Here is a 27,676-nt window from a genome sequence, read left to right as displayed (position 1 = left end):
AAAATATAATACAGCCTGCTAACCTATACCATGAATAACCATAGAAAATATGAACAGGATAGGTATATTTATTAAACATCTTCTTGTTCTTAAAATAATCAAAAACATACATCCTAAACATTATCCTTTATATATGAATATGCACAATATTTGATCACTAAATCTTAGTTTTATGCTGTAGAGGGTTTTGATGCAATTGTGAATTTTAAGTACGTCTGTGTTGGTTAAACTCCATTTAGCAAGCTGTCATACATGGCTGAATTCTGAATCAAGTCATCTGGGTATGAATCCATCCGCTGATGCATGAACGCATCTATTTTTAACTTCAATTGTCTAATGGGTGGCGGTTCTCCGCACATTCAATTTTCTCAATTTTTAATTCTCCATCCACCTATAATATGCACACTGGGATGACCTCAGGAAGACTTAGGGAAATAAATCTACACAAAAATTCTCTTAGCACACTAATTAGGTAGGCTTTCTACAGAGATGTTTATTTAGCAATTAAAGAAAAACTGAGAAGGAATTTTAGCCTCAGCTAGTTACTCACAAGAGAGATTCATATATACGAATTTCTATTCATATATGTATGTATGTACACATGCATACACACATCACAGCTAAAGTTCATCTGTCCAAGTCCATCAATCCTTGACAAATCAGATTTCCTTATGATAAAATTATCATAAGCCAAATGTTATATTTTCCAGGTGGTCACTACCTTCATGAGTGGCTACATGGTGTCTGCATGTGTGTGGCCTGTCAAAGTACTACACTTACACTCGTGTTCCTTCTCTCTCAAGCCCACAGAAAAGAAAATTAAAACAATGCATCAAGGAAGTAATCTAAAAGTGGCCAAAGTGGCCTAAAGCACTGACCTATAAAAACAAAATTTAGTGTTTTAAAATGTACAAAATGCCTCCATGTCCATTTTCTCACTTAATCCTGGAAGCCCAAAGAGGCTAATGTTATTTATGTTTTAACAGGAAGATTGAAGCTCTGGAAAGTAAACAGATTTGCCTCAAATCATAAAGCCAGTAAGCAGCAAAACCACAAGAATAGGAGCTACAATTGGCAGATGACTTCAGTCGTGATTCAGATATAGAGCACTTCATTTTTTCTTTAGTGGGTAGCGGGTGAATTCATTTCATAGAGGACAGAGGCTCTAATAACCCAAATTCTGGAAATACTCAAAGAATGATTCTCAAAATAGCCACAAAAATATTTCCAATGGTTTTTAAAGAAGCTACTTTTCTTTCTACATGACAAGATACCTTGACACAGAAAAGACTGTGGGTTTAAAATGGAAGACAAAATAAACATAATTAATCCTGACATGCAAACATTTCACTTATAAATCCATCATAAATCTATTATCATGCTAAATATATTGTAGATTTACTACTGTGTCAGGTGAGTAAAGACAAAAATTAAATTGCTTGGCTGGGCATGGTGGTTCACGCCTGTAATCCAAGCACTTTGGAGGCCAAGGCGGGCGGATAACCTGAGATAGCGATTTCAAGACCAGCCTGACCAACATGATGAAACCCTGTCTTTAAAATTAATTAATTAATTTAAAAAATTGAAAAAAACATTAACTTGCTTATATCCTTTTTTCCCTAAGATCCAAAATTATACACCATGAGAAACTGTTTTATTGTTGATCTCCAACTGAAAATAGGAGCTGGCTAACTGAAATCAAGCAAGAGCTTTCCTAAAACCAGCCTTGTAAGTGGTACACAGGAAAAGAACATTCAGTTACAAGTGCTGGTTTCCAGGGGCAAGGGCAATATTCTAGAGGGAGTGGCTCCTATTAGAACCCCTGTGGTGGCCGAGTACAGTGGCTCAAGCCTGTAATCCCAGCACTTTGGGAGGCCCCGGCAGGTGCATCACTTGAGGCCATGAGTTTGAGACCAGCCTGACAAACATGGCAAAACCCCGTCTCTATTAAAAATACAAAGATTAGCTGGTCGTGGTGGTGCGCGCCTGTAATCCCAGTTACCTGGGAGGCTGAGGTGGGATGCTGAATTGAACCCAGGAGGTGGAGGCTGTAGTGAGCTGAGACTGCTGCCACTGCATTCTAGCTTGGGCAACAGAGTGAGACCCTGTCTCAAAAAAAAAAAAAAAAGAAAAAAGAAAAAGAAAAAGAAAAAAAGAAACCCTGGTAGGCCGGGCGCGGTGGCTCAAGCCTGTAATCCCAGCACTTTGGGAGACCGAGGCGGGCAGATCACAAGGTCAAGAGATCGAGACCATCCTGGTCAACATGGTGAAACCCCGTCTCTACTAAAAATACAAAAAATTAGCTGGGCATGGTGGTGCATGCCTGTAATCTCAGCTACTCAGGAGGCTGAGACAGGAGAATTGCCTGAACCCAGGGGGTGGAGGTTGTGGTGAGCCGAGATCATGCCATTGCACTACAGCCTGGGCAACAAGAGCGAAACTCCGTCTCACAAAAAAAAAAAAAAAAAAAAGAAAGAAATCCTGGTCTATGTTGGTGCCTCCTTTTCTCCAGGAACCACAGTCCTATTAGGTGAGGAGAAACACCAAAAAAGCTCCAGAGGACACACAAAATCCCACACACGCTAAACCACCACCGAAGAGGCAAACAGCTGTTCATTCTCCAGCTTTGAGCCCTGAGGAATAAGACTAAGGAAAGGCAAAGTGACTGCTGTGTCTTGAGAAGCATGTTCCCATTACACAGTCCTCTTACAGCAGAAGGCCCTTGAAATCTGACCAGGGAGCCACCAGTCATCAGGGGTAGGGGCTTTTTCAACCTGCTCCCCATACCTCCTGTGCCAGCTTCCATGGAACGCTACCAACGTGTCTCCCACTGCTCCTCCCTCTCGTAAACAGTCCTGGCCATGAAGTGTCATGTCACTGACAAGAGAGTGTGATTTCCTCACGTCTGTTGGGGCAAAAAAAAGGTAGAGAATCCAAAGCAGCTGAGGCTTTTTCTACCTGGGATCTGGTTGCTCCTCACCTGAATGACTGAGCTCAGGGATCAGAGGTCTGGGAAGCGCAGCAGCAGGAACAGCTCAGCACAGGCTGGGGTTAGCGCGACAGCAGCTGTAGCTACTATCTCAGCTAAGCTTTTATTAGTCAACGAAATAATTCGAAGGAGGCGGGGCACAAAAACAATTTATGTCTTCATGGGGTGAAAACAACCCCACGCTAACGGCAGGTAGATGACATGACAGGATTCAGTGAGGACTCTGAACATTAAAGGGTGATCTCACTGGAATACTAATAATGACCGCAACAAAAGACTACTAATGACCGCAACAAAAGACTACTAAGAGCTGGCGCAGTGGCTCACGCCTGTAATCCAATCACTTTAGGAGGCCAAGGCAGGCAGATCATTTGAGGCCAGGAGTTCAAGACCAGCCTGGCCAACAGAGTGAAACCCCATCTCTACTAAAAATGCAAAAATATGGCCAGGCACGGTGGCTCACGCCTGTAATCCCAGAACTTTGGGAGGCTGAGGTGGGTGGATAACAAGGTCAGGAGTTTGAGACCAGCCTGGCCAATATGGTGAAACCCAGTCTCTACTAAAAATACAAAGATTAGTTCGGCGTCATGGCGCATAACTGTCATCCTAGCTACTTGGGAGGCTGAGGCAGGAGAATTGCTTGAACCTGGAAGGCGGAAGTTGCAGTGAGCTGAGATTGCACCACTGCACTCTAGCCTGGGCAACAAAGTGAGACTCCATCTCAAAAAAAAAAAAAAAAAAATAGCAGAGCATGGCAGTAAGCACTTGTAATCCCAGCTACTTGAGAGGCTGAGGCATAAGAATCACTTGAACCGGGGAGGCGGAGGTTGTGGTGAGCAGAGATCACGCCACTATGCTCCAGTCTGGGCAACAGAGTAAGACTCTGTCTCAGAAAACAACAACAACAACAACAAAAGACTCCTAAGTAGTACTACATAAAACAAGAATTTTATCTAAACCTTAAGAGCTCTATTGCACAGGTCCACTTGGCCCTGCCCCTCCATCACCTAGTAGGACTGAGTTAGCATCAACAAAGGAAGTATTAACAGTCTGTCTGCCTGAAACCGTGAAACAAATTGATGTGTAAACCTTAATTTTAAAGTCTTCCAAAAATGCTAGTCATTTCATTTCCATGCCAGATGATTTGATTACTCTTAAAATTGAAATACTGAAAATGTAGAAAGTGACATGCTGTTTGTTTTTCCTAAAAAAAGAATTTTGAGGGACTTGCTAATAAAGGGTCTGACATTTCCAAATGTTAAAATTGGCTGGGGGCCGGGCGCGGTGGCTCAAGCCTGTAATCCCAGCACTTTGGGAGGCCGAGGCGGGTGGATCACAAGGTCAAGAGATCGAGACCATCCTGGTCAACATGGTGAAACCCCATCTCTACTAAAAATACAAAAAAGTAGCTGGGCATGGTGGCATATGCCTGTAATCCAAGCTACTCAGGAGGCTGAGGCAGGAGAATTGCCTGAACCCAGGAGGCGGAGGTTGCGATGAGCCGAGATCGTGCCATTGCACTCCAGCCTGGGTAACAAGAGCGAAACTCCGTCTCAAAAAAAAAAAAAGAAAAAAAAATTGGCTGGGTAGGTGTGGTGGCTAAAGCCTGTAATCCCAGCACTTTGGGAGGCCGAGGCGGGAGGATCAGTTGAGGTCAGGAGTCCGAGACCAAATGTTAAGACTGGCCATTCTGACTCTACTTGTACTTTCATAAGGCTTTCAAGTCACTTTTTTCTTTTCTTTTTTTTTGAGACAGGATCTCACTCTGTCACCCAGGCTGGAGTACAGTGGCATGATAATGGCACACTGCAGCTTTGACCTGCCGGGCTCATGTGATCTTCCCACCTCAGCCTCCCAAGTAACTGGCACTGTAGGGATGCACCACCATACACAACTAATTTTTGTATATTTTGTAGAAACAGAGTTTCATCATGTTGCCCAGGCTGGTCTCAAACTCCTGGGCTCCAGTGATCTACCCACCTTGACCTCCCAGTGCTGGGATTACAGGCATGTGCCACCGCACCCAGCCCCAAGTCACATTTGAATCCCCAAGATAACTCATCAGCCAGTACACATTTCATTCTGATCCTTTAACTTAGATGTGGTTCTGACTTAACAGTGGTTACTGATGTTACCTCCAGGGTATGCGACAGAGTTTGCATACTTTATGTACCTCTCAAATTTTTTTTTTGGGATGGAGTTTCGCTTTTGTTACCCAGGCTGGAGTGCAATGGCGCGATCTCCGCTCACCGCAACCTCCGCCTCCTGGGTTCAAGCAATTCTCCTGCCTCAGCCTCCTGAGTAGCTGGGATTACAGGCACGCGCCACCATGCTCAGCTAATTTTTGCATTTTTAGTAGAGACGGGGTTTCACCTTGTTGACCAGGATGGTCTCGATCTCTCGACCTCGTGATCCACCCGCCTCGGCCTCCCAAAGTGCTGGGATTACAGGCGTGAGCCACCGCGCCCGGCCTCAAATATTTTTTAACTGATTAGCAATGTGTTCACTTTTTCAATTTAAAATAAATTTCATAATTTTTCTCAAAGGAGATAAACTTACATTTCTTTCCTGAATTCTTCCATTTTTTGATTCTCTACAGTCAGGAGTTCTTTTGATTTGTTCAGCTCTTCCACATTTTTCAAGTTGTTTTCTTTAAGTGTGTCCAACTTAAAGACCAAGAGAAAAAAACTTGATGAAATTATTTCCTTTTCCAATGACATAAATGAACAAATTATTGATGAAAATGTGTATTGAAAAGATAGATGAAATTAGTCACTTGCAAAAAAAGTCTCCTGAGTCTCAGATGACAAGTCTATTACAAACTGTAAACCTCTTCCTTACATTTAGTCTGACATATCCTGTACACCTGGCCAAAATGTCAAACTAAATTGCTACACAAAAGTAAAATTTTCTTTCATCTTGTGTACAATTCTCAGCACTTATCACTGAACTTCCTAACCAAATGATTAAAAAAAAAAAAAAAACAAGAAATAAAATGCAAAGTAATGACATAAGCAAGGATTATTCTTTGTAATGAAAAGAAGCCCTTTTCTTTCCCCAAAGATTAGTGATTTAGGATATGATTTTTTTTTTCTTTTTTGAGATGGAGTTTTGCTCTTGTGTCCAGGCTGAAGTGCAATGGTGCAATCTTGGCTCACCACAAGCGCCACCTCCCAGGTTCAAGCGATTCTCCTGCCTCAGCCTCCCAAGTAGCTGGGATTACAGGCATGAACCACCACACCGGGCTAATTTTTTTTTGCATTTTTAGTAGAGACGGGGTTTCTCCATGTTGGTCAGGCTGGTCTCAAACTCCCAATCTCAGGTGATCCGCCTGCCTTAGCCTCCCAAAGTGCTGGGCTTACAGGCGTGAGCCACCACACCCGGCCAGGATATGAAAGTTTTCAATGTCAGTGCCAGATTTACATAGTCCTCACTACAAAAATTATTTATTTGAATCAAAAGTATTTGTAGATTGGAAAAAAATTTAGTTACCCATCTGAACTTGAAACTGAAGAGGAAAAAGCCATAACATGGGACTGAAGAGCACTCACACCCACTTAGCCACATCAGTAGCCCATGGGGATGCAGCCAGGTGTGGGCCTGGCCCTTGGTGGAAAGCCAGAGTTGTCACTGGGATAAGTGGGAATGTGACTGATTACAGGCTCTGGCAGGCGGCTGGAACTCTAGGTGTAGAGACCTCACCAAGGATGGTAGCTCATGTGGGCCTCCATTCCTCAAAGTGGCTCCTCGGCCTTGGGAAGTTGTCTCCTACAGCCAGAAAAGGGAGCTATCTCCTTTTGCCATGCTACATGCCACCAGTCAGGAGTCCCAGAAAGTGTCTTGCTCATTTTAAAACCAACACCTTCCTTTTAACACCTTCTAACATTCCAGATTAACAAAACAAGAAAAATAAAATATAACAATGGGTCCGAAAACATGGTTCATCCAACCCTGTATACTGGCTATAACAAAGACACAAAGGAATTTGTGGTAGGACACAGTTTCCCCGATTCCACTGCTGCAGGTTAGACACATTCCCTAAAATCTTCTCATTTACTTCAGGTTCTAATTTTGATTAACAGCTATGTTTTTAAATGCTTTCATATTTTTAGCTTAAGTCATCTTCTCTTAGGATTGCCCCTTCTATAAATGTACTTCCTTCAATGTGAAGTGCTGTTATTGACCCTATCATTACCTCCAAATGTTCATCTCCTTTGAGAAGTTGATCCTTGACCTCCACAACAAGGAGTCCTAGTTTTTACAGTGGCTCCTCAGTTTGGTCACCGCCTTCCCCTTGTTTTCCTTCCTTAATGTCTTACCTGCCTGTTACTTTTAAAACCATCTGGGCCAGGCGCAGTGGCTCATACCTATAATCCCAGCACTTTGGGAGACCGAGGCAGACGGATCGTGAATTTGAGACCAGCCTGGCCAACATGGCGAAACCCTGTCTCTACTAAGAATATAAAAATTAGCCAGGTGTGGTGGTGCACACCTGTAATCCCAGCTACTTGGGAGGCTGAGGCAGGAGAATTGCTTGAACCTGGGAGGCGGAGGTTGCAGTGAGCCAAGATTGTGCCATCTAGCCTGGGTGACAAGAGCAGGACTCCATCTCAAAAAAACAAATGAAAAAAAGCATCTGAAGTTCCATAGGACTCCACATAACCATTTCGGTGCATCAGTCTTAGGATTTAGATAACAGCTTTCCAAACAAAGACAGGGTTGGTACGAGCTGGGAGGGTGGGAGCAGGAAAATCGAGGAGGAGAAATGCTACAGAAGGAGAAATGCTACTTGTGGACAGAATCAAAATATCTTGACGCCACAGATTTGTCCCAGCTCCAAAAGTGACTCATTCAAGATGGTACAAAAGGAAATCAGTACTGAGCTGGGCCAAGAAAAGGCCTACATCAAACTCAGGGCTGAGGAATGAAATTTAGTGGCTCAAAGTTGGGAAAGAGAGAAAAAACAAAGGGTGTGATGTAAGACAAAGGATACAAAAGCTAGAGCAGGCCATCAGTACCTCCTTTTGCTACTGCTATTACTAAATAGTTATCTTAGAAACCCACGCTATTAAGGTTTTTTCCTCAATTTTTAAAGTTTGATCCCAATAAGTAATGAAGTGATACACTTTATTAAATATTATCATGGCTCTGGCATACATTTCAAACCTGTGTAAGGCCACACTTCGAAAACATAAGCAATCCTGAGTTAGTGATCAAACATTCCATCAAGTCGGTAAGCTGTTCTTTGAACAAAAAGCCATTTAAATCTGATTACTTCATTCTGTAGTTTTGCATTTGTTTGCTTGGTGTCCTCCAAGGAGGCCAGTGTCTCGGTCTTCTCTTTGGTCATCTGTTCCATTATCTGCATTGCATCTTCTGCTGTTTGAGCAGCCTAAATACAAGGAAACACTGTGAGAAATGAGGACACCCCTCACCGACACCATCAGGTAAGGGAGGCACACTGAGAGGGTGAATCAGTCACCAATCCAGACAGGAAATCAGTCACAGACCAAGACAGGAAAGGTCTTTACTCTGAAGTAGAATATGCAGACCCCTTTCCTGCCATTTTTCAATGTCAATTGTTATGCAATTTGCATGTTTTCAGAACCTCTAAACATACATCTTCCAAGGAAAGTTCCAAGTTATACTGACAAGCATGCTCCCTTCATTCTGACTTATGCTTAAAAGACTATTCAGTGGTAACAATGAACAACACCCTTATTTAGCCGAATTTCTTGGAATCATATTTACTATTAAAAGTTTAAAATACTATCCTTGCTATTTCAAATCTGGGGCTTTTGAAGTCACTCAAATTTAGGTTGAGAAATTTTCAAATATATATCGAAATTATTTGGGCACTTCTAACATAAGGCTGAAGTGTTTAATGAGAAGTATTTAATGCAAGCTGTGGGCAATGAAAAAAACACGGCTATGAATAAAAAGAGGCATGTGGAGACCAACTCTTAGCTGCTATAAAAAGTTTAAAAAAGTTAGATATGGCCAGGCGTGGTGGCTCACACCTGTAATCCCAGCACTTTGGGAGGCTGAGGCAGGGAAATCATGAGGTCAGGAGTTCGAGACCAGCCTGGTCAACATAGTGAAACCCTGTCTCTATGAAAAATACAAAAATTAGTCAGGTGTGGCGGCATGCGCCTGTAGTAGCAGCTACTCAGGAGGCTAAAACAGGAGAATCGCTTGAATCTGGGAGGCGGAGGCTCCTGGCTGGGTGACAGAGTGAGACTGCATCTCAAAAAAAAAAGTTAGATATAAAAATAACCATAAAAATAAACCAAAATATAGCCAGGTGCGGTGGCATGTACCTATAGTCCCAGCTATTCAGGGGGCTGAGACAGAAGGATTGCTTGAGCCCAGGAGGTCAAGAGCAGCCTAGGCAACCAAGCAAGATTTCCACCTTTAAAAAAATAAACGAACAGGCAAGCTGCAGTGGCTCATGCCTGTAATCCTAGCACTACGGGAAGCTGAGGTGGGCAGATCATGGGGTCAGGAGTTCAAGATCAGCCTGGACAACATGATGAAACCCCCTCTCTACTTAAAAAAAAAAAAAAAAAAAATGACAAAAATTAGCCGTGAATGGTATCGGGGGCCTGTAATTCCAGCCATTCAGGAGGCTGAGGCAGGAGAATCGCCTGAACCCGGGATGTAGAAGTTGCAGTGAGCCAAGATCACACTACTATACTCCAGCCTGGATGACAGAGAAAGACTCTGTCTTAAAAATAAATTAATTTAGAAAATCCTTTTAGGCACTTGTTTATAATTTATTGGTCTAATAAAGTTTATGAAAATTCTCCATTATACCTATCCAATTATCAGCCATGAAGATTTCAATGGAATCTTCCAACTCCAAATGGATAGACACAATGATTCTCCATTATACCTATCCAATTATCAGCCATGAAGATTTCAATGGAATCTTCCAACTCCAAATGGATAGACACAATGAAATAGTTAAAAGCCAAACAGAAGACTCTGTATTTCAATATGTGCCAATTTCACCACTGCTTTTCTTTTTTTTTTCCCTTGAGACGAAGTTTCACTCTTGTTGCCCAGGCTGGAGTGCAATGGCGTGATCTTGGTTCCCTGCAACTTTTGCCTCCTGGCTCAAGCAATCCTCCCATCTCAGCCTTCCTGAGTAGCTGGGACTACAGGCATGTGTCACCATGCCAGGCTAATTTCTGTATTTTTTGTAGAGACCAGGTTTTGCTATGTTGTCCAGGCTGGTCTCAAACTCCTGGATTGAAGCCATCTGTCCACCTCAGCCTCCCAAAGTGCTGAAATACAGGCATGAGTCACTGTACCTGGACGACTTTCACTATTGCTCCTAAGCCTTTAAGAAACCACAGTTGGGCCGGGCGCAGTGGCTCAAGCCTGTAATCCCAGCACTTTGGGAGGCTGAGGCAGGTGGATCGTAAGGTCGAGAGATCGAGACCATCGTGGTCAACATGGTGAAACCCCGTCTCTACTAAAAATACAAAAAATTAGCTGGGCATGGTGGCGCGAGCCTGTAATCCCAGCTACTCAGGAGGCTGAGGCAGGAGAACTGCCTGAACCCAGGAGGCGGAGGTTGCGGTAAGCCGAGATCGCCCCATTGCACTCCAGCCTGGGTAACAACAGCGAAACTCTGTCTCAAAAAAAAAAAAAAAAAAGAAAAGAAACCACAGTTAACTTTTTCACAAAGTTTCTCGTTAAATTTAAAAATAAATCCTTTTTATTCACAGTTTGCAATTTTTTCAAATGGGGAGAGACTACTGCAATGAGATATTAGGTTTAAAAAAAAAAAAAAAAAAAAAAATCTCCCTTTCAGAGGCAGAGGTTATGGTGAGCTGAAATCATGCCATTGCACTCCAGCCTGAGAAAAAGAGCAAAACTCCATCTCAAAAAAAAAAAAAAAAAATCTCCCTTTCAGACTGTAACAAACAGCTTGAAACATATAAGCAACTGACTTAATGAGGTGGATTTCCCTGAGCAGAAACGAAGAAAGATGACCTACGCCACTTGAGTTAGTGCACAGTGTTAGTAAGCAGTCTGGGTGCTCAACACTTGACTTCTCACTTTACCGTAAGTGAATGAAGAGTCTCGAGCTCTCTAATTTTAAGGGTAAGCTTGCTCTTGTCTTTCCTCAAAGTACGGTTTTCATTTTGAGATTCTAGGAGATTGGCTGAAATATGGCTGTTGGTTTTGGCCAACTGACTGATCTCTTTCTGAAGGATGAAATAGCTTTCTGCCAGGGTTTCCTTCTCCTTCAGGAGCTCATCCTTTTCCAGCATCATTTCATTTTTCTCAGCCAAGAGGTTCTGGTTGTCTTGCATCACCTGGGCTTTTTCGGCCAGGGTCACCTCGTGGTTAAGCTGAAGGTCATCCAGAATCTTGGTGAGGCAACTGTGCAGTTCCTGCAGTTCTGCCTTGGATTTGGACATGGCAGCAAAATCGCTTTTCAGAGTCTTTATATGGGCAGCGAGTTGAACTGCTTCTGCAGTCAACAGTTCCTTCTCCTCAATGATCACTGCCACTTCTTGCTCCAATTTGGTCTTCTCTTGGAGTAGCGCAAACTTCTGGGACTCCAGCTCCTCAATACACACTCTTAACTCCCCCACCTCCTGCTCCAGGAGCACCATCCTCCCATGAAGTTTATTGTTTTCATACAAGGATGACTCATTCTCCTTTGCTCTGGCTTCCTTTTCCAGGATTAAGGACTGCTGCATTTCCTGGATCTCCTCGCTTAATTTCTGACACTCTTCTTGCAGGGTCAAGCCATCTCTCAGCAAAATCTTCTTCTCAGAACAACACGTGTTAAGTTCAGCATCCAAACTTTCCTTTGCTTGCAATATGTGAGTGTGTTCTTTTTCTAGATTCTTTTTGGCATTTTGAGCCTCTTTCAGCATCAAAGACAGGTCGCACTTGCTGGCCACTAGTTCTTGGTTTTCCTTTTTTCTCTCTTGAAGCTCCTTCTTCAGAGCATCAATATTACCAAGGAGTTTCATTTTCTCATGCACAATTATCCTTCTGTTTGCAGACTCTTGATCATATTGCCTTTTGAGGTCTCCTATGGCTTTGATGGAATCCTCTCTCTCTGCAAGTAAAACTCCATTTTGTGTTTCCAGTGCGGATTTTTCTTTCAAGAGACTATCCTGCTGCTTTTTAAGTTTAGTCATTTTCTGAGAAGCCATCTCCTTCTCAGAAGTCAGGTAAGTGATCTTCTCATTCAGGCTCATCTCAGTATGGGCAGCCTCTTCTGCGCATTTGTGGAGTTTTTCAGTGATGATTCTGTTTTCACTTAAAAGTTCCTCTTTCTCTGCCAAGAGCCTTCTCTCGGAGGCAGCCAAAGTTTCTTTCTCATGCAGAAGCTGGATGCACTCGGAGTCTGTGACTGCCCGGCTGGCCTTAATTTCCTCCAAGAGCTTCGTGAGGCTTGTGTTTGTGGCCTGGAGTTGCATGTTCTCCAGCTCTGCCTTCCTCAAGGCCTTGCTGGCATCATCCAGCTGTAAGCAGAGCCCACTGGCTTCTGAGCGGAGCAGCTGTTTGACCTGGAGGGCAGCCTGGAGGCTGGCATTCAGCTTTTCCTGATCTTGAAGCAGCATGTCCTTCTCTAACTGCAGATCTCTGTTGTTCTGAAGAATATTATCTCGTTCTACCTTTAAGGACATGCATGTGTTATCGAGATTGGACAGTTTCTCTAAAGCTGACTTTTTCTCAGCTGTGATATCTTCAATCTCCTGTACCAAAGTTTTCTGATCTTTGACTAGCTCCTCATAAGAGCTTTGAAGCTTCTGAATGATGTCATCCTTATCCTTGGCCAAGATGAAGTTTTCGGTAATAAGTTTCTTGACCTGGTCCTCCAGGTGATCTTTTTCTTCCTGGTCCTTCTTACTCTTAGCAATCAAATTATCTTTGCTCAGCTGGAGTTCTTCGATGAGGGCCTGCATGCTCACCTTAGAAGCTTTCAGAGAGTCATTTTCCACATTTATCTTCAAGAGTTCTTCCTGTGCTATGTTGATTTCTTTAAGCAGTTTCTCCCTCTCAACAGCCAAAGCTTCTTTACTGAGATGTTCTTGCTCATAAAGCTTTTCAGCATCTTGCTTTTCTTCTAAGAATTTCTCCTTTTCTAAATTAAGAGTTTCATTCACTGACCACAGTTTCTGCTGGTCTCCCTGAAGTAAAGCTATTTTGGCCTCCAATTCTACAAACTTGGATAAAAGTGAACCGTTTTCTAACTTTAAATCATTTCCCTCCTGCGAAAGAAGCTGCTTCTCTGATTTCAGACCCCTCAGCTCTTCTGTCATTAGTTCAATTTCTTTTTTGGCTGATGTTAACAAATAAGTTAGCGACTACAGAAACAGAAGATGAAAAGAATGGAAACAAAAATGAAATCAAGCAGACAAATGCAAGCCCAAATAACTTAATGTAACTTAAATGATAAAAGCTTTAAAATTTCTACAATAACTTTATAGAAACTATCTGAATAACAAGGGAAAGAAACAAAACAGAGCCCACAAAAGATAATTCAAAAGTGTAGCTTTGCAAAGTGCTTCCATATCTGCTAGTTTATTTTATCTTTGAAACAACTTGTGAAATTATTCCCAGTAGCTACCTAGAAGATAAAAATAGTAGCTTGATTTTGGTATCAGGGCATAAGATTCTTTCCTGCCATTCCAATTATCTAATTATTTTGAATGCAGAAAGGATTCATAGAAGAATTTTTAAAAATACAATTAAAAGAAGTACATAAAGTCAGTATATTTTAATGAAAAATGGAAGGGGCCTAACAACAACAACAAAAAACTATTGCCTTCCAAACGTACCACAGGACCTTACGTAAGGGCAGCCACGGGGCTGAGAGTGATTTAGTCCAAATGTCACATAAAAACATAAAAACTAGCCTAAATTCTAGGCTTTGATAACTATAATAAATAGTGTTTTTGTTTTTGTTTTTTTTTTAATTTACAGAGTTATAAGATAATTTGACCACAGTGTCTATACTAGTGCTAGTGCTATCCGGAACTTTCTGCAATGATACACATTTTATTTTATTTATTTATTTATTTTTTTTTGAGACTGTGTCTCGCTCTACTGTCTAGGCTGGAGTGCAATGGTGTGATCTCAGCTCACTGCAACATCCACCTCCCAGGTTCAAGCTACTCTCCTGCCTCAACCTCACGAGTAGCTGGGATTACAGATGCCTGCCACCATGTCCAACTAATTTGTTTGTTTTTAGTAGAGAGACAGGGTTTCACCACATTGGCCAGGCTGGTCTCCCTCCTGACCTCAAGTGATCCACCTGCCTCGGCCTCCCAAAGTGCTGGGATTACAGCCGTGAGCCACCGTGCCGGCTGATATAAATGTTCTTATCTGCACTTGCATAGTGGTGATCATATGACTACTGAGCACCTGAAATGTGGTGAGTGCATGAAGAGCTAAATTTGTAATTAAAATATAACAAATTTAAAATTTACTTATTTATTTATTTATTTATTGGAGACAAGAGTCTCACTCTGTGGCCCAGGCTGGAGGGAAGTGGCATGATCTTGGCTGACTGCAACCTCTGCCTCCCAGGTTCAAGTGACAGAGTAAGACTGTCTCCAAAAACAAACAAAAAAACTGAGGAAACCTTAAAACAGTTATAGAATGCTGTGATTTGCTCAGTCTGCAACATTTTAAAAGGCAATACAAAAAAAAAAAAAATCTGAAGTCTTCCCAGATAAAAGAAAGCACAAAGACAAAATATCTGGGAATTATATCTAGTGTTAAATGGCACATAGAACTGGAGGTATTTCAGAGAAAGAAGAGAAATCCTCAACTATCAGCGTGTAGAAGAGGGAGAATATGGGTTTCGCAGATGACACGCATGGCACATACATACCATGTCATGTCCACTTAGTTAGCAGAAGGTTTTTCATGGGATTGGTTTCAAGTCCTATGCATGCTCTTTTTTCATTTCTACTAAACTCCTATAACACATTAAAAATAAATAAAAATGAATCTTTACTTTCCTTTGAGCAATAAAAGGTTAAATTGTGGGAAGGTTGAACTTCATGAAGTTACCAGAGTCACAAAATACACTGGGCAGGCCAGGCGTGGTGGCTCGCACCTGTAATCCCAACACTTTAAGAGGCTGAAGTGGGAGGCCTGCTTGAGCCCAGGAGTTCGAGACCAGCCTGGGCAACATAGCAAGACTCCATTCTCTTAAAAAGAAAAAAAGAAAAATATATGTATTGGGGACAGATACAATCCTGAAATCATAAAATAAAATCCAACGTATGGAGTTCTGCTCTATCTACTAACAGGATGTTTCCTCCCTGCCCTTGAATCCAGCTTCCTTGTCAATAAGCTCACGGTACCTTCCTGGGGACACATAAAAGCCCCTCTGTAATTTCTCAATTTTAACTCTTCCTAGAAGAGCTCTGTTCCTCCAACCAGGCTCTCTCTCGTCCTGATTCCTTGCTCGCTTGCTTCATGTGAGCTCTGCCTCTTGCTTTATTGCAATTTCTCTCCTAACCTAGTGCAAGGCAGCAACAAGCATGGCCAAGATTAGAGCAAGAAGCAGGCAAGCAGAGCTCAGGCAGCGTCAGAACCTTTGTGACAGCTGGGAAACAGGTGGCACGGGGTGACAGCTGCACCGTCCATTCCAGTAAAGACCTGCAGCCATCACTGACCCTCAGAAGGAACAGCAGCTGGCACAAAACACTTGAAGCCACAGGAAACATAATGCGCCACCCTGCCATGCACTGAGAAGAGTAACATTTATAGAGGCCACCTTAACTTGTCCCACTGACTGCTGCTTTCTAAGCACCCTTCCTGCTTTGACAAAGAGCTCAGGCAAGCTACAGCATAAGGCAATTCTCTCCCGTCGCGTACTTTGGCTTTATCAGCTTGCTTTCTCAGCTCCTGCAGCTCCTGCAGCAAGCCACCGCTCTCCTCTTGTGCAGCCTTCAGCTTGCCCTCTGTGTCCAGCAGCGTCTTCTGGAGGTTCTGTAGGATTTCTTCATGCTTGGTTTTTGTCTCGGAAGTGGCTTTCTCATACCTGGCTTTCAGATCCTGACACTGGTTGTGGCTCGTTTCCATCTTCTTTTCCTGCAGAGACCCCAAGTGAGGGAATGAGTCATCCAGCCATATGTGTACTGCCCCTTGCCTTCCTTGCCAGCAAACAGGCCCACTGAGGCTCTCCTTACCAGGTCCAACAATTTCTTCTCCAATTCTTTCTTTTCTTCCTCGTGCTTTTTAGCTGCTTCTTGCTGGTTCTGTTCAGCTTTGAGAGTCACATCCTCAATACTTTTTTGCAGAAAACTTGCATTTTCATTAGCCTTTGTAAGTTTGAGCTGTAATTCTTCTACATATCTAGAAAAAGTTTAGATACAAGATGTCAAATTTTTCATAAGAATGTTTTAAATTTAAGATTTATATTAATATATCCTATTAATAACCATTGTATTAATAATTTTCAATTTTAATTTTTTATTTTGAAACAGAGTCTCACTCTTGTCACCCAGGCTGGAGTGCAGTGGTGCAATCTCGGCTCACTGCAACCTCCGCCTCCCTGGCTCAAGCAATTCTCCTGCCTCAACTTCCTGAATAGCTAGGGGGTACCTGCCACCATGCCCAGCTAATTTTTGTACTTTTAGTAGGTTTCACCATGGTGGCCAGGCTGGTCTCAAACTCCTGACCTCAGGTGATCCACCCACCTTAACCTTCCAAAGACCTGAGATTATAGGTTGTGAGGCATGGCACCCAGCCTATATTAATGATTTTTAAAAGTTATGTGTAATTAATAACATCTAAAATAGGCAAAAAAATTTTTAAAGCTTTGCCTAAAGAATCATTTTACCAGCTGGGCGCAGTGGTTAACGCCTATAATCCTAGCACTTTGGGAGGCCGAGGTGGGTGGATCACCTGAGGTCAGGAGTTCAAGACTAGCATGGCCATCATGGTGAAACCCCATCTTTAAAAACAAAACAAAACAAAAAGAATCATTTTACCAATTATGATAAGTAATTATTTAGAGTAACAACTACTATAATTGTGAAGGTTTACTATTTTATGTCAATAGATCAAAAAAACAAAAAAAAAGGGTAAATAATAAACATATTAAAGGAACTGAAGGCAGGCATGGTGGCTCATGCCTATAATCCCAGTACCCTGGGAGGCTGAGACAAGTGGATCACTTAAGTTCAGGAGTTCGAGACCAGCCTGGTCAACATGGCGAAACCCCATCTCTACTAAAAATACAAAAATTAGCCAGGTGTGGTGGCACCTGGATTACAGGATTACATGCTTGTAATCCCAGTTACTCAGGAGGCTGAGGCAGGAGAACTGGTTGACTCTGATAGAGTGAGGTTGCAATGAGCCGAGATTGAGCCACTGCAGTCCAGCCTGGGCAACAAAGCGAGACTCCGTCTCAATTAAAAACAAATAAAGGAAATGGGGCTTTTAAAAATTTTAGCATACTAGATTACCAAAAAATCATTCTAGTACTTCTGAAGAACAGAAGATACAAAAATCACAATAAATAACTCAAAGTTTTACCTTAAAGAGATCATGTGGTTGAACAAAAATATACTTATAAAATATGGGACACTGACCTAGAAAACAGACTCTCAGATGAATCACAGATACACGAGGGAAACTTGGGGGTAATTCGAGATTTTACATTCACAAAACACCTATAAAATGGAGCTTCTTGAAGGCACCGAGCCACCACCACCTGTGCCGGGGCACCACCTCAAGGCAAGTTTGACCACAGTTGTCCAACTAAGGCCTGGCCACCACTCAGCACTGACTGAATTGTGTGGGGTGAAAGGTTGGATATATTAATAAATAGAACTTTGCAGCCAGGTGCAGAGGCTCATGCCTGTAATCCCAGCACTTTGGGAGGCCAACATGAGAGAATCACGAGGTCAAGAGTTCGAGATCAGCCTGGCAAACATGGTGAAACTCTATCTCTACTAAAAATACAAAAAATTAGCTGGGTGTGGTGATGGGTGCCTGTATTCTCAGCTACTCGGGAGGCTGAGGCAGGAGAATCACTTGAACCCAGGAGGCAAAGGTTGCAGTGAGCAGAGATCGTGTGCCATTGCACTCCAACCTGGGTGACAGAGCGAGACTCACTCTCTCTCAAAAAAAAAAAAAAAAAAAAAAAAAAACACACACACACAACAAAAAAGAACTTTGCAGATATTAACACTTTTAAGTAGAAGTCTAATGCGTACAGACTTCATTTATAAATCTTTGCCTTATAAATTATTTGATTTTTATATGACAGCTATTAAAAGAAAAAGATCAAAGCAACAAAATTCCAGAATAAAGACAAGAACAGATATTAAGACAGAAGAAACTTGAGCACTGAGGAAGTACAATGCAGTTATTAAGAGCAGGAAGGGCTCTGGGACCAGACTGCCCAGATCTGAAACATCAGGCTTAACCCCAGTTAGCCTCAGTTTCCCTTCCTCCCTGCTTCTCTCCCTCCCTTCCTTATTTTTTTTTTTTTTTTTTTTTTTTTTTGAGACGGAGCTTCGCTCTTGTTACCCAGGCTGGAGTGCAATGGGGCGATCTCGGCTCACCGCAACCTCCGTCTCCTGGGTTCAGGCAATTCTCCTGCCTCAGCCTCCTGAGTAGCTGGGATTGCAGGCACATGCCACCATGCCCAGCTAATTTTTTGTATTTTTAGTAGAGATGGGGTTTCACCATGTTGACCAGGTTGGTCTCGATCTCTCGACCTTGTGATTCACCCACCTCGGCCTCCCAAAGTGCTGGGATTACAGGCTTGAGCCACCACGCCCAGCCCATTCCTTATTTTTTAATTTTAATTTTATTATTATTATTTTTTTTTGAGACAGAGTTTCACTCTTGTTGTCCAGGCTAGAGTGCAATGGCGTGATCTCAACTTACTGCAACTCTGCCTCCCAGGTTCAAGTGATTCTCCTACCTCAGCCTCCCAAGTAGCTGGGATAACAGGCATGCGCCACCACGTCCAGCTAATTTTGTATTTTTAGTAGAGAAAGGGTTTCTCTGTGTCAGTCAGTCTGGTCTCAAACTCCTGACCTCAGATGATCCACCTGCCTCAGCCTCCCAAAGTGCTGAGATTACAGGTGTGAGCCACCACCCTTGACCTTATTTATTTCTTTGAGATGGAGTCTAACTCTGTTGCCAAGGCTGGAGTGCACTGGCATGATCCTGGCTCACTCCTGGCAACCTCCACCTCCTGGGTTCAAGTGATTCTCCTGTATCAGCCTCCCAAGTAGCTGAGATCCCGGGTGTGCGCCACCACAACTGGTTAATTTTTGTATTTTTAGTAGCAATAGGGTTTCACTGTGTTGGCCAGGCTGGTCTCAAACTGCTGACCTCAGGCAATCCGCCTGCCTCGGCCTCCCAAAGTGCTGGGATTACAGGCGTGAGCCACCATGCCCAGCCTCTTTTTCTTTTTCTATGAGATGGAGTTTTGCTCTTGTTGCCTAGGCTGGAGTGCAATGGCGCGATCTTGGCTTACTACAACCTCCACCTCTCCCCGGGTTCAAGTCATTCTCCTGCCTCAGCCTCCTGAGTAGCTGGGATTTTAGGCATGCACCACCACACCCAACTAATTTTGTATTTTTAGTAGAGATGAGGTTTCTCCATGTTGGTCAGGCAGGTCTTGTACTCCTGACCTCAGGTGATCTGCCCACGTTAGCCTTCCAAATTGCTGGGATTACAGGGGTGAGCCACCGTGCCTGGCCTGTTTTTCATTAGAATGGGAAAAATGCTAAATTCACCTCCTCTCACCTCATAGGATAATGATAAGAATTAGAAAGCTGTTAGCATAATGCACAGCCCACAGTGATAGGTAATATGTGCTTCCCATTAAAATAAGTTAAGGTCAGGCATGGTGTCTCACGTCTGTAATTCCAGCACTTTGGGAGGCCGAGGCGGGCAGATCATTTGAGGTCAGGAGTTCAAGACCAGCCTGGCCAACATAGTGAAACCCTGTCTCAACTATAAATATAAAAATCAGCTGGGTATGGTGGCACACACCTGTAATCCCAGCTACTTGGGAGGCTGAGGCAGAAAGATCACTTGAACCTGGGAGGTGGAGGCTGCAGCAAGCAGAGATTAAGCCATTGCACTCTAGCCTGGGCAACAGAATGAGACTCTATCTCAAAAAAAAAAAGTTAAAAATATTTTTAACTGCCTGTAAAAGATATTATTGCCATTAGTGAACTACTGCCTTTTCTTTTTTCTTCTTTCTTTTTAGATAGAATGTTGCTCTGTTGCCCAGGGTGTAGTGCAGTGGCACAATCACAGTTCACTGCAACCTCCACCTCCTGGGTTCAAGTGATTTTCTCATCTCAGCCTCCTGAGTAGCTGGGATTACAGGCAGACACCACTATATCCAGCTAATTTTTGTTTTTGTTTTTGTTTTTTTTTAGACGGAGTTTTGCTCGTTATCCAGGCTGGAGTGCAATGGCGCGATCTCGGCTCACCGCAACCTCCACCTGCTGGGTTCAGGCAATTCTCCTGCGTCAGCCTCCTGAGTAGCTGGGATTACAGGCACACGCCACCATGCCCAGCTAATTTTTTGTATTTTTGGTAGAGACGGGGTTTCACCATGTTGACCAGGACGGTCTCGATCTCTTGACCTCGTGATCCACCCGCCTTGGCCTCCCAAAGTGCTGGGATTACAGGCTTGAGCCACCGCGCCCGGCCACAATTTTTGTATTTTTAACAGAGACAAGGTTTCACCATGTTGGCCAGGCTAGCCTCGAACTCTTTACCTCAAATGATTCACCCACCTTGGCCTCCCAAAGTGCTGGGATTATAGGCATGAGCCACTGCGCCCAGCCTTATTATCTTTTCTTTACAAGTCACCAAATGGTCTATAAATAATATTGTATTCCTTAATTCCGTTGTTCTTGATAAGATAAGTAAAACCCATTTTAGAAGGTTAAATAGTTTATTCAAGGACACAATGAGGTAATAATAGAAAGGAACAGAGATGGGAGATTTTAAAACGTAATAATCCTAAACATTTGTCTTCCCTCCCACCTAGACCTTCCCACAGAGCCTAAGGTGGGCACTCTAATCAACAGTCACCTATACCTTTCTTTCAGACGTAATTCATCATTCATTTTCATCAGCTGAGAAGAGTTATCTCCTGACATCTTCATTATTTCTGCAATGTCATTTTCCAGTTTTTCCTTTGCCTTTATCAGCTGCTCTTCTCGCTCATCTTTCTCTCTAAATTTTGCCTCCATATCTAAATATATAGAGAAAAAGAGAATAGCACGGCTGTGTCATAATCAACAAACACTGACCGAGTGCATCCTTGCTCTGGTAATATTTTCACAAAGCAATTCCTGTCCTCATAAAAAGCACATTCTAGTGAAGAAGGCAGACAATCAGAAAGATAAAGGAAAGAAATCGTAGAATTAATTAAGTGCTAACAGGAAGAAAAATCAATGCAGGGAAAGGAGCTGGGAAGAAGGTTAGCATCTTAGACGGCACTTCCCTGAGGTGGTGACATGGACGGGAAAACCTGAAGGAAGTGAGGGCACAGGGAAAAGTAAGCACACAGGCTCTGTGGCAGGAACACGCCTGACACGTCCAAGCACGAGCAAAGAGGCTGAGGTGGCTGGAGTGGAATGAGCAGGGAACGGGGGTCCCAGATGAAATCCGAGAGGTAATAGGGCCTGATCATGGTAAGGACCACAGCTCTTTCCCTGTGTGGGATGGGAGCTGCTGGATGATCTCGAGCAGAGAAGCAACATGATCTGACTTCATATTAAAAGGATTGCTCTGGCTGTGGTGTGGAGAACAGACTGAAGCAGGCACGGGCAGCGGCAGTGAGCCCAGGTGGTCAGCTGTTATGGTAGTTCAGGTGAAAGACAGCCATTGGCTTGGAGCAAGGATAACAGTGGGAGTGGTGAAATGCGGCAGATTCTGGCTCTCGTGAAAACAGAGCAAAGAGGACTGGGTGTAGGTTACAGATCTCAAACAAGTATTTCGTCATGTTTTTATGTCACCATAATGAGTAAAGAGGCTACGCTTGAATAGCACATTTGTTATGTAACATCCTACAACTGTCTCAAATATGAGGAAGCCTGTATTTAATGTTTAGTCACCAGAGATGTCTTCTTACCTGCTAAGTTTTCTCTCAGCTTCTCCAAGTCAGAAGACAGCTTGGTAAACTGTTCCTCCTTTTGGTGTAACTTATTTACAGTTTCTATTTAGGATAAAGTTAGAAGTTTAATAAGCTTCATATTTTATAAGCTATCTGGATCCAATCATATGCTCAAGAGATCTGAGAACACAGGAATACTAAAAAATCTCCTTCCAAATCACACTGCTAGGTGCATCCTGAAAAAAGCAGGTCTGCCGCTCTCTCTGGCCTCCCCAAATCTGTACTTGAGAGGCATCAGGCCCTTTCCACTCATCTCTTTTCCACTTCCAGTTAAAACTCAATAAAGCTATTAATGATGAAAGCATAAATAACACTCTTCCCAAGAATATTTACTTTTTTTTTTTTTTTTTTTTTTTTTTTTTTTTGAGACAGAGTTTCGCTCTTGTTACCCAGGCTGGAGTGCAATGGCGCGATCTCGGCTCACCGCAACCTCCGCCTCCTGGGCTCAGGCAATTCTCCTGCCTCAGCCTCCTGAGTAGCTGGGATTACAGGCACGCGCCACCACGCCCAGCTAGTTTTTTTGTTTGTTTTTTTTTTTTTTTTGTATTTTTAGTAGAGACGGGGTTTCACCATGTTGACCAGGATGGTCTCGATCTCTCGACCTCATGATCCACCCGCCTCGGCCTCCCAAAGTGCTGGGATTAAAGGCTTGAGCCACCGCGCCCGGCCGAATATTTACATTGTAATGCAGAACAAGCCTTAAGCCAGAAGAAGAAAAAATTAATTGGGAGTTTGAGGCTTCAGGAAACCAATGGAAGCCAGTATTTCTGAGCATGGCAGGAACTCCCAGGAGAGTGAAATTAGGCTACAGGCAGCGTCTACTCTGTGCACTCCACAGGCCAGCTCCAGTTTAAGAGTACGATATTCTTTAAAGCGATCTACGCAAGCTCTAGTAAGACGTACCTTGCATACTTCTCTGAACGGAGACTGCCTCCTCCGAAGCTTCAGCAAACTTTTCTTTCTAAAGAAAAAGAACCAGAGATTCTGAACAGAAAGATTTCACATTGTAAAGATAAAGAGTTTCTATCAATTATAACTACAATACTATCGACTTTTCGTTGCTGGTCTTGTTTTATTAAAACTAATATATATGAAACACGTGATGCCAATCACTACCACATGTGGGTCATACACATGTGCATGGATACACACAAATCAGTGCAGTTTGCATGTGTGTGTGTGCACGCATGGGAAGGCATCACCTGCATGCACCCGTAGGCATGTTCATACCTAGGGAAGTACATGCACGTGTGTGTATACACATGGTGCACGTGTATGCTTCAAGTTGCTACCCCTCAAACAGCAGTGCTTCTCTTCAGAAATCTGCCTGAGATGGTGAAGAAAGCTCTGAAATTTGTTATTTCTGAGAGTAATCTGAGTCTAATATCTTGAATCTAGGTCGGTATCGCTACTTTTTAAACTGAAAAGGCCCATCAGTCACTTACTGTTCAAGGACTTCTTTTCTAAACATGACAATAGGCCAAGTTAAAAATCATTCTCCTAGTTGTCCTGAGATGAACTTTGAGCTAGCTACATCAAGAGGATTGTTACATGGGTATTTCTAACTAGCTGGGATTATGAAAAGATGGCGCAGGAGCCACAGTGTATCCCAGCCCACAGGCTGCCCCCTGTGCATTCCCACAGTCACACTCAAGGTAGCATGTCTTGTCCTAAGATATACGGAAGGATATTCTAACTTAGGGGGGTAAAAAAGGCAAGGTTTCCTAAAAGCTTTGGAAGGAGGGCAGAGAAATGATGAACTTAAAACATTTTCTTAAAGGACATCAAGCTGGGTGCGATGGCTCACGCTTGTAATCCCAGCACTTTGGGAGGCTGAGATGGGTGGATCACTTGAGGTCAGGAGTATGAGACCAGCCTGGCCAACGTGGTGGAACCCCATCTATATTAAAAATATGAAAATTAGCCAGGTGTGGTGGTGTGCACCTGTAAGCCCAGCTACTCAGGAGGCAGAGGCAGGAGAATCTCTTGAACCTGAGAGGCGGAGGTTGCAGTGAGCCAAGATAGCACCACTGTAACTCCAGCCTGGACAAAAGAGAAAGAAAGGAAGGAAGAAAGAAAAGAAAAGAAGGAAAAGGAAAAGGAAAAGGAAAACAAAGAACAGAAACGAAGGGAGGGAGGGAGGGAAGGAAGGAAAGAAAGACAGGAAGAAAAGAAAAGAAAAGAAAGGAAAGAAAGAGCCATACATTTTTATTCACACTGTTAATAGCATAGAAGTGTAATGAATGGGTAATGGGAAGGGACGTGGAGGACCTGAGACAGCCGACCCTTCGCGGATCATGTGCCTCTTATCTAGTTTCTCCATAAGCCTCTGGCTTTTCTTTCCATGGTGCGTGGGTGGGCACTCTTGGCACCCTTTGTGAATATCAGCCTTGTTTAAACTTGGTTTTAAAGTGCAGGAGGCAAGTAGGAAGGAACTAAGTTGAGAAAAGGTAAAATATATACATATATATGTCATACAACTTGAGATTAAGGAACTAGAAAAAATGAAAGGGAAGGTAATTTTCTGAGGTGGAATAAACTGAGTTAGATTTCTTTGAATTTGTTTGATTAGACGGCAAGCATTCTGTCTCACCGAAGGAGGGCGCCGATGGCCCAGGACGACTGCTGCCCTGAGACTCACAGATCAAGTAGGAGAAAGCACAGTTTAGGTGCCTCATTCAATATGAAACCTAACTGTGTTTGATGCATAACTTGGAAGGGCTCTGCGTTTAGCAAAACTAAGTAGTCAATAACATTCCAAGCAGTGCATTAATAGAGGCAAAGGGATAGATTAAAAAAAAATAATAATAATACCTACCTTGGCTGTTAGTTTGGGTTTGATCTGACTCCCCTGGAGGGACAATTATCTACCAGCCAGTAAGTAATACACTCAAGCTGAATCAACACTTAGAAAGAGAAGGCAAACAACTACAATATTTCTTACTGGAGGATTTTTTTTAAAACAGGAAGTGGCCAGAAACCCTGAGATTCAGATTCCCAAGAGGTACTTACCAAAATCTGAAGTTCTTTTTCCAAAGTCTCTTTCACTTGACTGACTTCACTCAAATTTTCCTGAAGGTTAGTAAGCTTTAGCTCTCTCCCCTGGAGCTCTTTGGTAATGCTACTAGCCTAACACACGGAGTTACATGGCATAGAAGTAAATGAACAAAAGGAAAACAAAAAAGAATGAGAAGAAAAAAAAAACGTAAAAAATTTATGAGCAACATAACAAAACAAAACTGAAAGGAATACAACAAATTTGGTGTTGGTTTTTAATTCTTTTTGTTGCTGTTTTTTGTTTTAATCTTATCTTATTGGTGTTTAATTCTAAGAGGTCAACAACTTCTTGAACAATCAGTTCTATATATGATTTTCTAGTGGCTATTTTTTTTTTTTTTTTTGAGACAGAGTCTCCCCTGTTACCCTGGCTGGAGTGCAGTGGCGTGATCATGGATCACTGCAACTTTGAACTCCTGGGTTCAACTGATCCTCTAGCACCAGCCTCATAAGCAGCAGGGATTATAGGCACATGCCGCCACAGCTAATGTTTAAAAAAATTTTTTTCAGATGGGGTCTCTGGCCAGGATTGGTGGTTCATGCCTGTAATCCCAGCACTTTAGGAGGCCGAGGCGGGTGGATCATTTGAGGTCAGGAGTTCGAGACCAGCCTGGCCAACACGGCAAAACCCCATCTCTACTAAAAATACAAAAATTAGCTGGGCGTGGTGGTGTGCGCTTGTAATTACAGCTACTCGGGAGGCTGAGGCAGACGAATCGCTTGAGCCTGTGAGGTGGCTGTTGTGGTGAGCTGAGACTGCGCCAGTGCACTCCAGTGTGAGTGACAGAGTGAGACCCTGTCTCAAAAGAAAAAAAAAAAAAAAAAAAAGAGAGAGAGAGAGAGGGGGTCTCACCATGTTGCCCAGGCTGGTCTCAAACTCCTGGACTCAAGCAATCCTCTTGTCTTGGCCTCTCAAAGTGCTAGGATTAGAGGTGTGAGCCACTGTGCCCAGCGGCTATTTTTATAGTCAAAATAGACTACTTATATCAGCATGATCTGAAGCAGAAGGTATGGATGCTTACTTTCTAAATGAGCTACTTGAGTAATTTCATTTCCTAGACTTTAAAAACCTTAAGGCCGGACGCGGTGGCTTATACCTGTAATCCCAGCACTCTGGGAAGCCAAGGCAGGCAGACCTCACCTGAGGTCAGCAGTTCAAGAACAGCCTGGCCAACATGGCCTGACTCTACTAAAAATATTTAAATTAACCAGGTGTGGTGGCACGTGCTTATGATCCCAGCTACTCAGGAGGCTGAGGCAGGAGAATCCCTTGAGCCTGGGAGGCAGAGGTTGCAGTAAGGGCAACCGAGCGAGACTCTGTCTTAAAAAATAAATAAATAAAACAAAAACCTTAAGATGGGAATGGAATATATGTGGGCTACATTATTTTCTCTATTTTTGTATATGCTTAAAGTATTTCAACACTTAAATAAAAATGAAATTTAAAAATCCACTGGACAGGCCGGGCTGGACAGCTCAAGGCTGTAATCCCAGCACTTTGGGAGGCCGAGACAGGTGGATCACGTGAGGTCAGGAGTTCGAGACCAGCCTGGCCAACATGGTGAAACCCTGTCTCTACTAAAAATACAAAAATTAGCCCGGTATGGTGGCGGATGCCTGTAATCCTGGCTACTCAAAAGGCTGAGGCAGGAGAGTCGCTTGAACCTGGAAGGCGGAGCTTAAAGTGAGCCGAGATTGCACCACTGCAGTCCAGCCTGGGTGACACAGTGATAATCTGTCTCAAAAAAAAAAAAGTCCACTGGACAACAGTCATTAGAACTTGGCTTTCATGAAATCTTGATGTGAAAAACTAAACATTAGCTAAATATTATCTAATTAATTTTTGTGTTTTGATTAGTATTTTGGTACCACATGAGGAGATTTGAGAAAAATTTCCTGTAACCAGTTTGTCATCTCAACTATGGTTAGTTAGCAATTTTCTGCTGTTTGTCAGTCCTCACCTCACCCCATTTAACTATTACAACCCTTCCTTCTTTGCCAAGAGAGCAGCTTCTCCCACAAAAAGCTCAGAACATTCAGCATCAATACCAGTACCACAACTAGCAGCAGGACTGCGAAAGAATTCCTTGAACCACCCTTAAAAATAAAAATGACATTTAACAAGGCTAGTTAGTAAGGAATGCAGCTGGCAAATGTTTCATGTAATTTCCTAAGCCTTGACCAAATGCATACTTGTTCAGTATTTCCCCCAGTAGAGGAGGGGACAGATTGTATTCTCATTGTGCCATAGAAAAAACTCCAAAGAGTTTTTCTGCCATGCAAAGTGCTCCAGGCTCTTATCCTTAATTTTGCTGTGAATGTTATTTAGCACAGCATGCTTTTTTGTTTTTGTTTTTGTTGGAGATCGAGTTTTGCTCTGTCACTCAGTGGCACAATCTCAGCTCACTGCAACCTCTGCCTCCTGGGTTCAAGAGATTCTCATGCCTCAGCCTCCCGAGTAGCTGGGA

General features: G+C 42.9%; 1 protein-coding gene across 9 annotated transcripts in view; it reads right to left on the bottom strand.

The window, feature by feature from the left end:
* Nucleotides 1–27,676, bottom strand: part of CLIP1 (CAP-Gly domain containing linker protein 1) — a 149,700-nt gene that overhangs the window by 38,795 nt on the left and 83,229 nt on the right. For 8 of the 9 annotated variants that reach the window (XM_039471897.2, XM_039471899.2, XM_039471902.2 and 5 more), the window contains 8 exons: nt 25,164–25,280; nt 23,055–23,112; nt 22,110–22,193; nt 21,071–21,227; nt 16,174–16,339; nt 15,860–16,075; nt 8,265–8,381; nt 5,549–5,655 (listed from right to left, as the gene is read on the bottom strand). In XM_039471897.2, coding sequence (XP_039327831.2) covers nt 5,549–5,655; nt 8,265–8,381; nt 15,860–16,075; nt 16,174–16,339; nt 21,071–21,227; nt 22,110–22,193; nt 23,055–23,112; nt 25,164–25,280 — 1,022 coding nt within the window. Of the gene's footprint in view, nt 1–5,548; nt 5,656–8,264; nt 8,382–11,064; nt 13,333–15,859; nt 16,076–16,173; nt 16,340–21,070; nt 21,228–22,109; nt 22,194–23,054; nt 23,113–25,163; nt 25,281–27,676 lie in introns of all 9 variants that reach the window. The other variant, XM_039471903.2, reaches the window with a different exon arrangement.

The sequence above is a fragment of the Saimiri boliviensis genome, chromosome 7 (genome assembly GCF_048565385.1).
Source record: "Saimiri boliviensis isolate mSaiBol1 chromosome 7, mSaiBol1.pri, whole genome shotgun sequence".
In the NCBI taxonomy this organism is placed as follows: Eukaryota; Metazoa; Chordata; class Mammalia; order Primates; family Cebidae; genus Saimiri; species Saimiri boliviensis.
This window is presented reverse-complemented; position numbering and strand designations above follow the sequence as displayed.